Source organism: Corvus kubaryi, unplaced genomic scaffold (assembly GCF_017639235.1).
Source record: "Corvus kubaryi isolate FWS band 111438036 unplaced genomic scaffold, C.kubaryi_AGA036_p1.0 37392, whole genome shotgun sequence".
NCBI classification, from domain to species: domain Eukaryota; kingdom Metazoa; phylum Chordata; class Aves; order Passeriformes; family Corvidae; genus Corvus; species Corvus kubaryi.
The window spans coordinates 617,399-633,521 of NW_024581131.1; the positions used below are offsets into that span (position 1 = coordinate 617,399).

Genomic DNA, 16,123 nt, shown 5'->3' on the forward strand with positions numbered 1-16,123 from the left:
CGGGAGCGCGGCCGCGACCCGGTGGGGTGAGGAGAGGAGGAGCGGCCGGTCCCGCCTCCTTCTCCTCGTCCTGCCCGCGGCTCCCGGTGCTGCCGGTCCCGCCTCCTGCTCCCCGCGGCTCCTGGTGCCGCCGAGGCCTGCCCCGGCCCTGACTCGCCGGGCCCCGGGGCGTCGCGGAGCCATGGCGCAGCGGAGGGCGGCGGAGCGCGGGCCTTGCCAAGCGGCGGCGGCGGAGAGCGCCAGGCACCAGCGGCAGCTTCTGGAAGGTGCCGGGGGCTCGGGGCGGCGGGAGCGGGGGTGACCTCGCCCTGGCATCGGACGGTGCCCGATGCGGCTGTCGGTGCCTCTCGGCGCCTCGGGCATCGGCCCCGTTCCGCGCGGGCTCTGGGGCGGCCGGGCCGGGCCCCTCACGGTGCGTGCGGGGTGAGGCGGCTCCCGCCCTGCGGGAGCCGAAATGGGGCACCGAACCCTTTCCCTTCTGCCCTGCGTGAGGGAACACGCGTGGTTTTATGTCTCTGTGTGTGCGTGTGTGTTTGTGTTATTCCGCTACCGGCACAGCTGAAGTATAGAAAGTAGAAGTGCCAGAAAGCGCAGTGGGCTGTGTTTTTCTTTTTTGGCCCTATAAGTTGCTTTTTTATTTATTTATCCTTTATTTTGCTCCTTGGAGAAGTTGTCAGAATAACCACGGTTACAGTGCACTGGAACAGATTGCCCAAAGAGGGTGTGGAGTCTCCCTCACTGGAGATATTCTAGAATATCCGTGTGGATGCAGTCCTGTTCCATGAGCTCTGGGATGACCCCGCTTGAGCTAGGAGGTTGGACCAGATGACCACTGTGGTCCCTTCCAGCCTGACGGTTCTGCGATTCTGTGGTTGTACCTGCTTTGTGGATGCTCCCTTTGGCCTCGGCTGACCCAGCGCACACCTGTGGGGTCGCACTGACCTTAAACCTAAAAAACCTTAAAGCCCATAAAATTGCTAGCTTGCCCAGCCGGCTCCGTGGGTTTCGTCATCCAGTCGCTGCATTTCACAACAGTGAGGTGTCACCGTGACCCGCTTGAGTGTTGTGTGTTGGCATTGTAGTTGTGCCAGCAGCATCTGCGAGAGAAAACAGCCTCGGCTCTTGGAGTGTTCTTCAGGTGACCCTGGGTGTGAAGCTGGGTGAGCCTCAAAGTGCCTGAGGAGAGAGTGGTTTAATACATGCCCAGTGTGGATGCAGAGAGTACTCAGTGTTCATTTCAGTTTTAAATTCTTGATGTGTGTAGTTGCCTTTGTGTTAATCAGAGTATTGCACTTATGTGGTCATTTTGATAAAAATCTAAGATGCAGAAGAGGCCTAAAATGTCATTGTGTCACTTACTGCACTCCCATTGCTTCCACTATGCTGGAATTTAAGGGCTAATACACACTTATATATACCCATATCCACATGAGTGTAAAATATGTGTAATTCCCAAGACTAGGAACTGTGATCTTTATATCACAGGCTGGTGTGTGTGTGTGTTTATATAGGTTTCCTCCTAATGAATGTGTCTCACCTAACTGGCTGTATCTGGTAGTCTTTCATTAGAGGGAAAAATCTGTTAATGAGCAGGTTTCAGAGTTATGTTGTACGTCCTGGAAATTTAACTTCCAAGTTAAATCTCTAATTAACTAGACTGGCAGAAAATTTCTGGCGAAAAGGAAAACATATGTATGGCTTACGTTGTTTAGCTCTGATTTTTCTCTTTACAAATGTATTTATTAATTAAGGCCTGAATTCTTATGGATCATAGAGATTGACTTCTGTGGGATGTTTGCCAGTGTAAAAACTTCAAGGTTGTTTGAAAGTTTTCCAGGAATGTGACTGATGTGTGTTATTGAAAGTGTTGGTAGGAAGATGATGTCCACAGAGGGTTTGCTTTAATATTCTCTTGAAGGATAAGTCTGGAATCTGTTGTAAGTTGTCAGGGATTGATTTTTGTTGTTTTGTTTTGGTAGTGCCGGGGGTTTTTTCTAAGTTTGTTTTATGTTTAATTTCAGGGAAAGCTCTTGCAGAAGGTGGATCAGCTCGGACATCACTTCTTATTTTAGTGTCCATCTTCTTATCAGCTGCTTTCCTTATGTTCCTGGTATATAAAAATTTCCCACAACTTAGTGAGTAAGTATGTTATGAAAGTTTAATTTATCAATTATTTATCGAATAATTTGCTTTTCAGTATCAGATCCTGCATGGGGATATGGCACAAAATCAGAGAATTGGTCTTGATCTAAGGTTTCTGTTGCACAGTGGAGATCCCATGTTTTGAGGTGTTACCCTCTAGCACATTATCGGTGTGTCCTTAACCTTCTTCAGATGAGAGTCAGAGTGTGCTTGGTTCAGTCTGGGTTCACTTTAAACTTCCTTGTGCCTTGGTAAAACTGGAGGCTGTCACCAAAGGGGAAATCCTTCTTCCTTCCTAGCTAAACTTTGCCTTCTCTTTTTCACCTTCTTGTTGCACCCAGGACTTGTGTTGGGAAGGCAGGCAGGCTGACAGGTGAAAGCCTGCTTGTCTAACAGTTTTCCCTTTTAGTAGTTAATTTTCTGTCTGATTAACTTGCTCAACAAGGTCAGTTTGCAACAGCCTGATCCCTAAGTCTGATACAGAGGAAGCGAAGACACTGAATTGTGCTGCCCAGAGTTGCACCAGATTAAGGTGTGACATGAGATTTTGCCCTTAGAGCTTTATTTGTTTGTGAGGTGAAGTTCTGCCACTCCTGCTGCACTTCAACTGTTATGACCTCAGCACTCAGGCAACTGCAGTTGGTTTTGGCTGAAACGTTGGCTCCTTTCACTTGCCGAGGTTTAGTTTGCTCAATTATTTCTTTTTGGTCAGTACTTGGTAAGAAAAAAAACCTAGAAGAGAAGCACATTATTGTACTGAATAAAAAAAAAAAAGGTTGCAAATACCTAAAATTGGGGATTTTCTAATATAAACCACACTGTAAATATTAGGTATTCACCTGAGAGCATTATTACAACAATAATCATGGTTTGTTTGCTGAAGCTGTAATTTAGTGATGTAGTGTATCTAATTATCTCTGTATTCAGTAAGTAATTGTACTACACTGTTTGATTATATTTCCATCATTCCTGCTTTTTTTTTTTTCCTCTCCAGAGAAGAAAGAGAATGTATAAAGGTTCCTAGAGATATGGATGATGCAAAGGCCTTGGGAAAAGTCTTGTCCAAATACAAGGACACATTTTACGTTCAAGTGTTAGTGGCTTATTTTGCCACATATGTTTTGTATCCTTTTTCTGGTATAAAGGGCAGCTTTGATGTAGTCATGCTTCTCTGAAAAAATAAGTGAAAAATACAAATTGATAACTTCCTGGTCATGGGTGAAGTTTAACATACTTTGTTTAATATAGGAGTGTCTACAAAGAGACACAAATATTTTAAAATCTTGGAAATTTAGAAACATTTCTCTCTATTAGGCTTGGTCTCACTTTAGTGTTATGATAACTTTTAAAATAAAGTGAATTTTGAGGTAGAAATTACTGTTTGTTCTAAAGGAAGATTGAGACTGTTGCACTGCTCTTCTTTGAGACATTCAAAGTTCCACATAAGGGTAGTTTGTAGAATATTTAGCAGTATTTCTGAAGGAAAGTATTTTGAGCCATCTTTCATCTCTCCACTGCCCAAATTCAGAAAACCCAATCTCTGTTTTCTTCTAGAGAGATGAATTTCTGAAGTACTTTCTGTGTAGGGAGATACAAAGGCTACCTGTGTTCTGTGTTGACTTCTTTTTCCTGAGTGCTGAATATATTAATTAATCATTAAACACACTCTTAACTGGAACACTTCACTAAAGGTTAATAATTTTAAAGCTGTGGAAGAGGTTTGTTTCACAGTTTTAATGCAGCAGGCTTTCGTAACTCAGGAGAGTCAGCACTGAACGTGCCACTAGTAATTATCCTTCAGCTCATTCTTTTAAAGTATTTCACAAAAAGTTTCATGTTTTCCAAATTATAGATCTATGAAGAAAATGAAAATGTTAGTGTCTATATTAACAAGGAGGAGAATAAATTGGCTCTTTATTGAGCTGCTCTAGGAGCTGATGTGAGGACCTTCACTGTCTCAGCAGCAGACTGTGATCAGTTTCTAGGCATGGTACAGTTACCTCTGAACCTTGACATTGCTTAGTGAAAGCTGGACTGACTGTAATGGACTCAGGAAGATTATTGGACTTCCTAATATTTTGGTCAGTTCAACTTGGGTAAAGTAGTGTGCAGGTTTTTTTGCTTTATATCTTTTGTATCCAAAGTGAGCAATGCATCATAGTCTCAAGTATGCCTAGCAAGCCTTAAATCCAGCAACCTGCTTGCTTACGCTGCAGAATCCTAATTTTTGATTAAAAATTTAAATTTAAAAGTTTTTAAATTTCTGACTGAAAGTAGTGGTCAGCTATTGTAGTCAGTGATTACACCAAGCCTATTTGTAAGGAAGTAGTAGCTGCCTTCATACATTTCAGTCTTCCATGAAACTTGTGCTTATGGGCTCAGACAGGCCTGTGAACTTTCCAGAGAGAATATCTGAAATTGCACATCTCTAGTCAACAGTGTAAAATCAGAAGTCTGTGTTTCCTGGAAGTCACAATAAATCCTCTGTGGCAGTTGTAGCGCAGATAAAGAGAAAAATGCAGTCAGCTTTTATTACTTACTGACTTATTTTTTTGTATGTGTAGTGACAAATCTACATCTTGTTGCTCTGTGCTTGCACTTCTCGTGCTATTCCACAAAAGGCATTTTGAAGTAAGGATCTTGAGGGGCCCTGCCTATTTATAGTTTTTCAAGTTGTAATATGTATCCTGACTGCTTTTAAAGTTAGGAGGTGTGTAGCTTTCTAGGAATGTGTTTTCCCTTAACTAAGATGCATCCAGCTTGCAAACATTTGCTATTCCTGGGTCTATATTTCTCAGTATCCTGTCAGGGTTTCTTTATCCCTTTCCACTGGCCTTATTTCTTGTTTGTTTGGTAAGTATGGAAAGTAGTTTGTGAGGGCATATATTTTTATCGATTTGGAGTACAACCAAGCATCTGAGCAGCTTCCTATTGGAAATGATCAGTCTGAAACTGGCATACACTTCAGTTTCTGATGAACTACTGAGTTCTTACTCATCTCTGCTGCAAGAATTACCCACAAAAATTCACTGTAGCATTGGGTGATGATCCAAAACACTGAGCTGTTTCTCCAGGTTTTCTTAATAATGAAGACATTTGAGTGTGAATCAGCCAGAGTTTCCTTTACTCTAAATTTGTTTAGCATCTGCCAGAACCCAGTCGTAATTTCACAACACAGTTACTGTTGTTTTATTATCACACTACAAAATACATCTGGTTTATAACTGGCTTAAATATGCAAGAAGCTTAGTTTAAGATTTGAAATGTATTTTTTCAACAAGCTTTAATAAGTTATGGGCCAAAGATGCAATCATAATGAGCCTTAGTATTGAAAAGGTAGGGAGGACCCTGTTGTTCAGTTTTCACGTTTGAATTTCTTTAATGGCATTGTGCCTCTTATTTGCAAAGCTTTCACTGTTCAAAGTCTTAAAACTGCAGAAGCACTTGATATTAACTGATAAGTAATCAATGTTGTCTACTTTGAGTGCTAAGATTGATTCAAATGCCTTGGAAATAAACTGTCTTGGGTCAACAGCGTACTTGGGGAGTGTGTACATACTGCTGGAGGAGAGCCCTGATGGAGGGCTGCATAGAAACCTGCTCTAGCCAGGCAGTGTAGTTTATAGGGAAACAAGGCTGACATTAATTAGAGTTTCTGCTCATTTATTGTCTGTTTTGATTTTTTTTCAGTGCTCAGGACTTGGAGCTTCCTTTTGCTATATGCTTTCATACCTAGTGGGACGTCCTGTTGTGTACAGATATTTAACAGAAAAAGCAGTAAAATGGTCAGAACAGGTACGGTTTCTAGAGATGCTGGAACTTACGATACAAAATGTGTCGTGGAATAGCATGGAAAACTAAGAGGTCTTGTGCTCATGTATGTCATTACACAGAAGGGATTCTGGAAGTATTCCTGATTTTACGGTATTTCCCATGAGAAATTTGTTCTTACCTAGGAAGTGTTTGCAACTGATCACCCCCCTGTTTTATTTAGTGTCAATAGGAAACCTCTCCAGTTATAGATAATTTCAAGTAATTGCTCTCTAAGTATCAGGACTAATGAAAGCTGGGTTTGTGTTTTTGTGTTGGAGGAACCTGTAGCTGTATGTCTGATTGAGAAACATTAATTTGAAGATGTTATTGTAGTTGGAGCATTTAGAAACGTTCTCTTACAGTATCTGGTAACATTAATTTCAGCAAGTCTTGATTGTGAGGTGAACCTAAAGGTTTTGCAATACAGAAATACAGTGTGATTTGTACTTGACCCTATGTGTCTTTCTTTGATACTCTGAAACATTCAAACAATTTTTTTTTTTTTTGGCAAGTATGAAGCACCTGTACTCTGGTCAAGATTTTTTTGAGTTACATAAAAATGCTTTAAACTTGTTCCTCATTAGATAAGATCTGGAGCTGTCTGGCACAACTGATCTTGTTAGGTTATATACTATTATTTTGACTCTTGACCCAAGTAAATCTTCATATTGCAGTATAATCTTGAGACTATTCTGAGCAGCAAATGGTTACTATTGCCATTAGTAGAACTGAGCATGTGATTTAAAATTGCACGTGCAGCTCTTATCTCACTGTGTCCAGGTTAATTGGACTGTATCATGCTTGTGTATTGAGGTTAAGCCATTTTATATGCAGCATTAATCAATATTTAAATATTTCTCCTGCGTTAAGATTTAAGAAACCCACAGTGCTCCTGATTTTGGTGTTACAGTTAAATTTAAATTTGGCTAAAGCTGCAAAACAGGGTTGTGACTGGGGTGAGCTGCCATGTGAGATTTCAGGTGGAATTGCAATCAGACCAGATTTGTTTTCAACTGTTTGAGGCTTAATCTTAGTGCAGGTCTGCTAGGATGGGCCAGAACTGTGGATGCTTGGCTATCCTTGCAGCTTGGCTTGAGGTCACACTTGTCTGGAAAGACTGATGTGCTAGAGACAGGCTGGAAGGAGAAGAGGCTTTGTTGTAGCATTGGTGTAAGGAGCTAGGCTAGACCTAAAAACATAATTAATACTGTAAATGAAGTTGGAGCTGTTGTTGCTGCTGGGTAAATGTTAATGCTGGGCACTATAGCCTATGGGGAGACTGGCTTTGGAACTGTGCTGGGAGCAGCCACCTCATGAAGTTCAGAGCTGGGACCTGGCTGAGTTTCCAAGTGAGGAATATAGCTGTGTTTGAAGCTTGATCACAGGTTAGGACAGAATGGATTGAGGAACAAACTTCCTTGCTAGTTGCTGCAAAAGCTTTAGGAATGAGATTAGAGACTGACTGTGTTGACTGGACCAGAATTAGACAGAGGTGATGTGCTGAAGTTAGAGTAAGGCCTGTGGCTCTGCCTATGACTTACTTGCTGCTTGAGTTAGCTGAGTCAGTCAGACACATCACCACTGTGCTCTGTCACACACAGCTATTTCCAGGGTGATCTCAGTACTATCTAACAGGTGATTCACTTCCCCACATCATGCATTTTTAACTGATTTTTATGTTTACAACATGTAAATGTCTACAAAAGACAGGGATAAAAAACCCCTTTAAACTTGTGTATTTTCAAGGCAGGGATTTTTTAACCAAATGTTTGGTTTTTCTTTTTTGGCAGGTTGAACGACATAGAGAACATCTCATTAACTACATAATATTTTTGAGAATAACACCTTTCCTTCCCAACTGGTTTATCAATATCACATCTCCTGTAATCAATGTGCCATTGAAAGTGTTTTTCATTGGCACTTTCCTAGGTAAGAGTTGTGGCTCGTGAGCCACAGTTTGGGGTGGCCAGAAGAAGGGGTATACACTATAGATTTTTTAATTGGCATATTTTTGCACATACTTTTTAATCTGGTTGGGAAACAATCCAGTATTTTTCCTTTATGAACTTAAAATCAGTTTGAAAGGAGAACTTGAAATCTGCAGAGCCTAAAGAGCAGAGATTATTTGCCTGTTCTCCTGTATTTGAGTTTGCATTAAAAATATTAAGAATGGCATAAAACTAGTTCTTTTGATAAGGGGTTTTTGTCTTTGAATTCTGTATTTACAGCCCTCTTAAAAAAAAAAAAAGTACAAGACAACAAAATCTCAAGATTTTGGTGTTAAAATTTGGATGACTAATTATGGCTTTTTTCACCCTAACAAGCTGTTTTTTCATCCTTTCCTTGCTCCAGGTGTAGCACCACCGTCTTTTGTAGCCATTAAGGCAGGAACAACGCTGTACCAGCTTACAACAGCAGGGGAAGCTGTTTCCTGGAACTCTGTTTTTGTTCTCATGATTCTAGCCATCCTCTCCATCCTACCAGCTCTCTTCCAGAAGAAACTGAAACAGAAGTTTGAATAAGGATCAAACTGGACCAGAATTTCCCATATTTCATCTCAGGATCAGCACTTCTGATATTTGTATATTTGCTTTTCTATTGGATCTTAAGCAATTAAAGGGGAGGCTTGTAATTGATAAGAATGTCTTTTAATGAGCACATGTCCTTAAATGGAAGGAAGTGTGTTCAGAAATGTACTGCATATAGTTTTGTAACCAAACCACCAGTGTTTTATTTTGGGAGGGTGTGTATGTGGCCCTCAGGATGAGGGAAGTGAGAATATAGATGTAACATTTTGCTCTAGTTATGTGCAGAGCAAAAATTGTAATGTAGACATAAACTACAGGTGATGCTTTCTAACACTTGCAGGAAAAAGCCCTGAATTATTCAGTCCAACTTTATAACATTGTCTGTAGGCTTGCATGTGATCTGGTCTGAGTGCATTTCTCACTAACAATATTTTCCTTCTTTTTTGCCTTGGGGAGTTTCAAAATAATATAATGGTGCTCACTCAGAAACAAAGGTTCTTTGCAGTACTTTAACTACAATATTATTCTCATCCTGGTTGTTTACTTCTATTTATTAGTGGAATTAAATACTTGAACCTACATCTGCTTTACTTACTGGGTTAACAAAGGCAAAGTGTCACATCATTCCCTCTTGGCCCCTGTAAAATTTTATTCTGGGAGCAGATACAGGAAGGGAGGGAGCAGCTTAGAATTCTTATCTTGGCTAGCTGATGATTTTTAAGTTCTAATTTTCATTTTTTTAGTGTTGATTATTTTGCCATTATTTCACTTGCATAGATTTATCCTGCCAACTTAAGAAAGTGATCATATGGTTATGTAAAACTTGCAGTTCTCAAGTGATTTAAAAATGCTTAAGCAGTGTAATATTACCATTTCTCAAGCAATATGTAAAGAGTATAAAATTTCTCATTGCAGCTTGATTAGCTAAAAGAAATGTCAGGTACACAAACTGGTGCAGTTCCTATCAAACAGCTGATCCCAAATAATGTTCAGAGCACCATGGAACAGCAGGCTCTTGTGTCGGTGTATATAAAAATGGGGGGTTCCATTGTCTGCCAGGTCAGTGACTGGCAATGGGCAACCAGCCATGACTCGCCTTCAGCAGAACTCTGTGTGTTCTCTCAGTAAGGTACAAGATACCTCCCCTTGTGCTTCCAGCTGTGGTAGTTTGTTGTCTTGTCAGTGGAACCCCATAAACCAAGGCCGTGGTCAGGAGCTGGGGAGCACACTCGCGTTTTATCCTACTGAAACCAGTGCTGCTCATGCGGTTTAAGCTGATGCCCCTGCAGTATCTCCCTGAAAAGGGAGTTGACACAGCAGCATGTGCTCCAGTTCCAGGGTTTATTTGTCCGTGTCCTCGTGTTAACTCATGATCATATCATAGATCTTTGAGATGTTCATGAATGTGATAATGTAAAAGGTACTGGTACCTTTAAAGGGTTTATTCATTCTTGTAACATAATGTTAATTGACTGCTTCGTTTCATCACAGTATTACTTGTAAATATATAGTAATATTGATAGACCATTTGTCTTTTATTTAAATCCAGGCTGCACAGTAAATGATATTTTTTACATAAGTATATAAAGGAATTTATATCAGTTCTGTTTGCAAGTTTATTGTAAGATCATTCAGCTTCAGCAATTCTTTTGTTATTTAGAATTTACTCTAAAAGTATACTTTGGCATTTAACACTGAACAGTGATTCCTTTTATTGCTGCCATTCTAATCTCCAGCGCTCCTCTACCCAGGGGATTTATTCCATAGTAAACCTGGATGTGAATTGAGCCATGTGAGCAAGGGTCCCACGGACTACTGAGAGTGAAGCTGCTGTAGATTTACAGCCTACTTTTCTGCAGAGTTAACTTTTCATGCAGATGAACTCTCAGAATAAATTACCTACTACTTATTTTCCAGTGGCTTTTCTCAAAATTTGTCTCAATTCTTGGTCAGTAACAGAAGCTGTTTTAAAATCCCTCCCATGCTGTGTAAAGCCAATGTTTTGGTGGAACCTTCTCACTAAAGAAGGAACTGAAATCTCCTTCAATCTAATGTGACTTGTGCTATCACTTGACATTTTCACTGAGTTCTGTTTCACTATGGAGATGGGGATCAGGCTTTGTTACTGAAAACCTGTTGTGTTTCAGCCACAAGACTGGCTTCCCATCATAATAACTAAAAGCCTTAAGACCTTAAAAAGGTTCAAAATAGGGTTCTTTACTTTTTCAAAACCTTAGCGTTTTTTTTAAACCCATCTCTTCTGTGTTTATCTTCAGCTGCCAGCAGCCTGAGGTGCTTTCCTATCCCATGAGGACTTGTGAGGGTTGTGAAGAGTAAGGCAGGCGTTGTGGAAAGCAAAAAAAGCACTGTGTTGTGGAGTACTGTACTAGCCTACTGTTTCCTTTAGGAAATCCAGAAAGTGATCCAAGAGAGAGCCATAACATTTCAACAGAAAAATAGTGGCTACCATGGAACAAACCAGGACATCAGAAAGATGTAGCTTTGTTTTTAATTGCAAGGGATTTTGAGCTGTTAGGCGACCTGTTTATCTTTTGGAATTTTTTTGGTGATACCTGCATGACATCATTACTAAGTGTCTCTTGCCATTTGATAATAAAGCTGTTATATAAAATATGAAACACTGCACTTTTTGAGTATAATGAAGCATGCTGAGTTTCCCACTAAGCCTAATTTTTTATTAACCTGTTTAAAAGGGGTGAGTCCTTCCTCAACGGTATTTTTAGTCATTGATTAAAAATTAAACTGAGCTGATTACATCTGTAGATGAGATTAATTCTGTTTCTACCTTTATTTCAAAATAAGTAGGTAAACTTGACTTCCTTTTCTCTCTGAAATTAATTTCTTGCATACAGCAGTAATTTTGAAAATTTTTCTGGTTTGCAGTGGAAGGCAACTGGGTCTAACTTCTGTCTCTTCAAATACAACTATTTGCATAAAGTACCTTTTTTTCCCCCATTAATCTCTTATGGAAGGCCCCTGTGCCAAAGTTATTTCAGCTTCATTTACCTTCCCTTAATATTCTGTCAAGGCCAGTTTATGAAATGTTTTTTTTGCCTTGTATAGAAAACTTGCTGAAAGGGTGAGACAGAAGAAGTAAAAGTTAAAAATGAGAAGCTTTTGTTCGTGCACAGTGCTGTTATGCAAAGTCAAAACATGGGGTTTTTTAGGCAGCTGAAGATTTTTGTGTGTTCCTGAGAATTTTCATCATGCGTAGTTTCCTTCTGTGATAGTGCGGGGTTTGGGAACCCTATAGTTTAGTATGGCAGTACTAAGAGGGAAATAAAAAAGGGTTTTGATGGGAAAGTGGGATCCAGAGCATGTTTTTCAAATTTCCATCAAAGAGAAGTGAATACTCCAACTATTTTTATGACCAATTGATGTCTTGCAATGACAGACATTTATAACTCTCAGCTGGTGGCTTTATAGCTCCAGGTCACCCAAACTGAAAGAAGTTACAGCCTTTTAGTACTGGCAATTAATATAAATAATGGCATAATATATTTACTAACATACCATAACTCCCCTGCCAGTTCTTAAAAATGCTCCACCTAGTGTGATAATTCCCATTTCCTTGTTTTATAGTACACAAGAAGAATCTGGGTCTGGATTATGAGAGCTCAAGTCAGTGACTGGTGTATATGTGAGAAGCCTCATAAAAGCTCCTTTCTGCAGATAGTCTTCCAAACACAAGAGAATTCTGCTCCTGTGCAGCTGTGGGGCTTCAAAAGTCTCCTCATAGTTGTAAAAGGTTAGTAGGCCCTGCTAGGCCCTCAAGAGGGCTGGGAATGCTGCAGTGGGAAACAGCTTTTAAAATTCTGCCTCAGAACTGGGATCTAATGTTAAACTCATAACTCCTGATTTTTCCTTTACAACCTAGCCTTGAGGAGTTGTATCTAAAACCTGGAATTTGCAATGTTTACTGTACTTGGAAGAATTCCGTGTCATGAGGAAGTATTCTGAGCAGATCACTAAATCATTCTATGTTTGTCTCTTTGTTCTGTGTTAAACTAATTTCTCATGGCTGAGAATGATAAACTTCCAGTCTACCCTGAACTTGTGCAGGAGCTGCTTCTCCAGCTGGATCCCTCTAAGTCTATGGGGCCTGATGGGATTCATCCAAGAGCAAAGAGCTGGCTGGTGTCATCAAGAGACCTCTCTCAATGATGTCTGAATCTTGGGAATCTGGAGAGGTCCCAGTCTACTGGAAGCTGGCAAACATTGTCCTGGTTTTCAAGAAGGGCAAGAAGGATGACCATGCAAACTATAGGCCTGTCAGTCTCACTTCAGTGCCCGATAGAATTATGGAGATGATTCAGTAAAGCTTTTGATGCTGTCTCTCACAGTATCCCTCTGGACAAAATGTCCAGCACTCAGCTGGGTAAACACATCATGTGACGGGGTCAGTAACTGGCTCATGGGTCGGGCACAAAGGATTGTAGTGAATGGAGTGACATTACTAGTGGGTCCTGTCACTAATGGGGTTCTGTAGGGTTCTGTCCTCGGCCCAGTTCTCTTCAACATCTTCATTAATGACCTGGACGCAGGACTGGAAGGAGTACTAAGTAAATTTGCTGGCTATACTAAATTTGGAGCAGCTGTTGATTCCCACGAGGGCAGAGGCCCTGCAGAGAGACCATGACAAGGGCTGGATGATCACCAACCATATGAAGTTTAATAAAGACAAGTGCTGGATTCTGTACCTTGGTATGGAGCAACCCTGGATGTACGGACAGACCGGGGAAGGAGATGCTGGAGAGCAGCACCATAGAAAGGGACCTGGGGGTCATAGTTGGTAAATTGAGCATCAGTCCATAGTGTGGGCTTCTGGAGCTGGGGAGAAGAGAGACAATGCTGCATGTGGGAGTGTGGGAAATGTTCCACACCCTGAAGTGCCAGTTCTGCTCTGATCTGTGCCCTGATGTGTGAGGACCTGTGTGTTAGATGATCCGCTGTGCAGGCTCTATTCCACAAGCCTGTTGTGTAGATGTCACACCAAATGCATTGTCAATAAGCAGCCAGATTCAAGTACCTGGTTTTGCCGGCTGGAGAGGATTGCTTTAATGGTAAAAGTCACTGATTGGATTTTTGTTTTCTTAAAGAATCTGGGGTAAATATCTTATTCAGAGTCCATCAGCACTCTGACAACTGGAGCAATTTGTTTGTGCTTTGAGCTCTGTTAGCTTTTGAAGCTTAGCTTATCTTGGGAAACAGCTGCCCAGAAAAAAAAGGAGATACCCTATTTCAGACTTCTTCGATTCTCTGAGCAAAGTTGAATGGAACTGTAAGTTGCTGTTGTGGTTTCTTACTGCTCAGTAAATAAACTCCTCCAATAACCATGACTGGGATTGCTGGCAAAGTAAATCTGAATTAAGTAATATGATGAATACTCAAGATATCTTCACACCAAGTTCAATATTCTTTGCTATTTTAAAGACTTCATTCTCTTTCACTTAAGGTTTGAGCTTGAAAATACAAGTCTTTGCCATAAAAAACAGCAGCTGCATCAACATTGATAATCTTGCCAAAGACAATGAATCTTTTAAATCTCTTCCTATTTACTAATATGTCTTTATGATTATCTGGCTAAAGAATCCTAGTTTCCACAGAATTCACAATTCCACAGATTTTCTCAACATCATAAAGAATACTTTCAAGAATTCAAAATGGAGTCTAGAGTGTCGTTGTCTTACTCAAGGACTAATCTAAGCCATTTGTAAAGTTTCCTGACAGAGTTGCCGTATTTCGGGTGTTTCCTGTGATGGGAACATTGGTCAAGAAGACTGACAGATTAAAGCCATTGGCCTTTGAATTAGATGTCACAGATGCTCTTTGTGGTCACTAGGCAAGAGTATTTCAGAAATGAAATAATGGGGGAGGAAAAAGATACAATGGAAAAGAGACAGTGACTGAGAAAATGGGAGGAGAAGGCTGTAGCTGTTCAGGTACATTGCTGGATGCAGAGATTAGAGAGGGACTACGCTGTAAATTGGCTTGGAACACAGAGAATTTATCTGACAAAGTAGGAAAGAGCTTTCCACAGCAAAAATTTGGGTTAACATTTTGTTGGTTCTGGTTTGTGCAGTTCCACCCATCTTGTTCCTTTCTTGTAGCAATTCAAAGTGAATCTGAGTTTCTTCTGAGATTCTCCTTTTAAAAAAAATATTTCTTGTCCCTTACCCTGTTGCATAGCAAGGCATGTGTGCATTTAATTATTGTTGCTCAACAGTATCTCTGGTAAACTTCTGTTTACTTACTGGCCCTGTTAACTTTATGTACTGAATATTTACTAAATACATGGTTATTTCTGGAACAGTTAAGGTGCAAGAACAATTTTTTATTTCCCCATTTTACTCTTTATTTGACAAAAAGCCCCTGCCAATATCTGTGCTGTTTCCCTAGACTTTCTTGCAAGTCCTTCTAAGACCCTCAGGCTATGGCTTTTGTCATAAGGGTTGAACTACAGTTCAGGCTTATTTGAAAGAAGTTCACCACGTGCTGAATACATTGTCCTTTACCACACTGAAAGCAGATTGAGAAGACAAATGTGCAAAAAAATGGCTAGAGAACACAGCAGAGTAAGAGCAACCAGATTTAGCTATTTCTGTTCTCTGTTGTGTCTTCCACACACCACCAGGCAGGCTCAACACAATCTAACTGTGCTTTTTGTAGAGTAAACTCAAGCCTTTCACTCTAATACTGCTCCTACCCTGACACCTTTATTGAAATCTTTCCCTCAAGTTGAATAGTGCTTAAAAACTGACCTCTCAGTCAAATCTAAGCAACACTTTCCTTCACTGATAACCCATTCTCGGGCCCATACAGTCCTAATCAAGTGACCACTGATACCACCAGTGCTATCCTAACAGTTTTTCCTGGTTCCCAGAAGGATGTCCAGCTGTCCACAACTCACTGGGCAGAGTGGCCTAAGAGTTTAGTTGTTGTGCTTCAAAAGGCTGTAAAATATTGGCAGTGAAGTCTTCTTATATGTGCTGCTGTTTCTAGTCCCTGCAGAGAACTCGGTCTGTCTTGGCAATGGAAAGTCGCATAAATGAGGTTTCCTATGCTTGGTAGTGTGTTAAGTTAGATCAGTGTCTGATCAATTCAGCATTATGGATGCAACCTTAACTACTTGGTTAGTCCTGGAAAATAATCATTAAGTACTGCAAAGTTTTAATCTCTCCTCTCATAAGCCCCATAAGATAGGGAAGGATTCTGATGCAAATGCCACAAATAGAGAACGGAGAGAGGAGAGGAAGGGGAACTGCTTACAGACCTAATTTTAGGCTAGTAAGGCCATCCCAGGTGCATCTACAGCCAGAGGAAAAAGCATTCTCAAGGCAGGGCATGGGTTCCTGTCACTTATCCCTCAGCAGCTCAGTTCAGGTCATCCTTCCCAGGGCTTGTTCTCCTCTCCGTGCTGAGCCAGAGGGGAGAGTGGATTTCACTCTGTGCAAGCCCAACTGTTAAGAGAGATGTGTGTGATGTTAATCCAAATAAGAAAAAGAAAACAACCTTAAAGCCAAACAATCCCTAAAGCATTTCCCTGCAAACACAGCTGCTTCACAAAGCTGTGGAGTCACGACAGCCACCGGGGCCGCGGGGATGGGAAGATGGAGGTG

General features: G+C 40.7%; 1 protein-coding gene across 1 annotated transcript; it reads left to right on the forward strand.

Moving 5' to 3' along the window:
- TMEM41B (transmembrane protein 41B) lies at positions 1–11,122 on the forward strand. The gene is made up of 7 exons (XM_042038488.1): positions 1–266; positions 2,022–2,139; positions 3,137–3,265; positions 4,902–4,995; positions 5,833–5,937; positions 7,746–7,884; positions 8,308–11,122. Exons 1-7 carry the CDS (start codon positions 182–184, stop codon positions 8,475–8,477), a joined length of 840 nt encoding a protein of 279 aa, XP_041894422.1. The 5' UTR covers positions 1–181; the 3' UTR covers positions 8,478–11,122.
- The last annotated feature ends 5,001 nt before the right edge of the window (positions 11,123–16,123 follow it).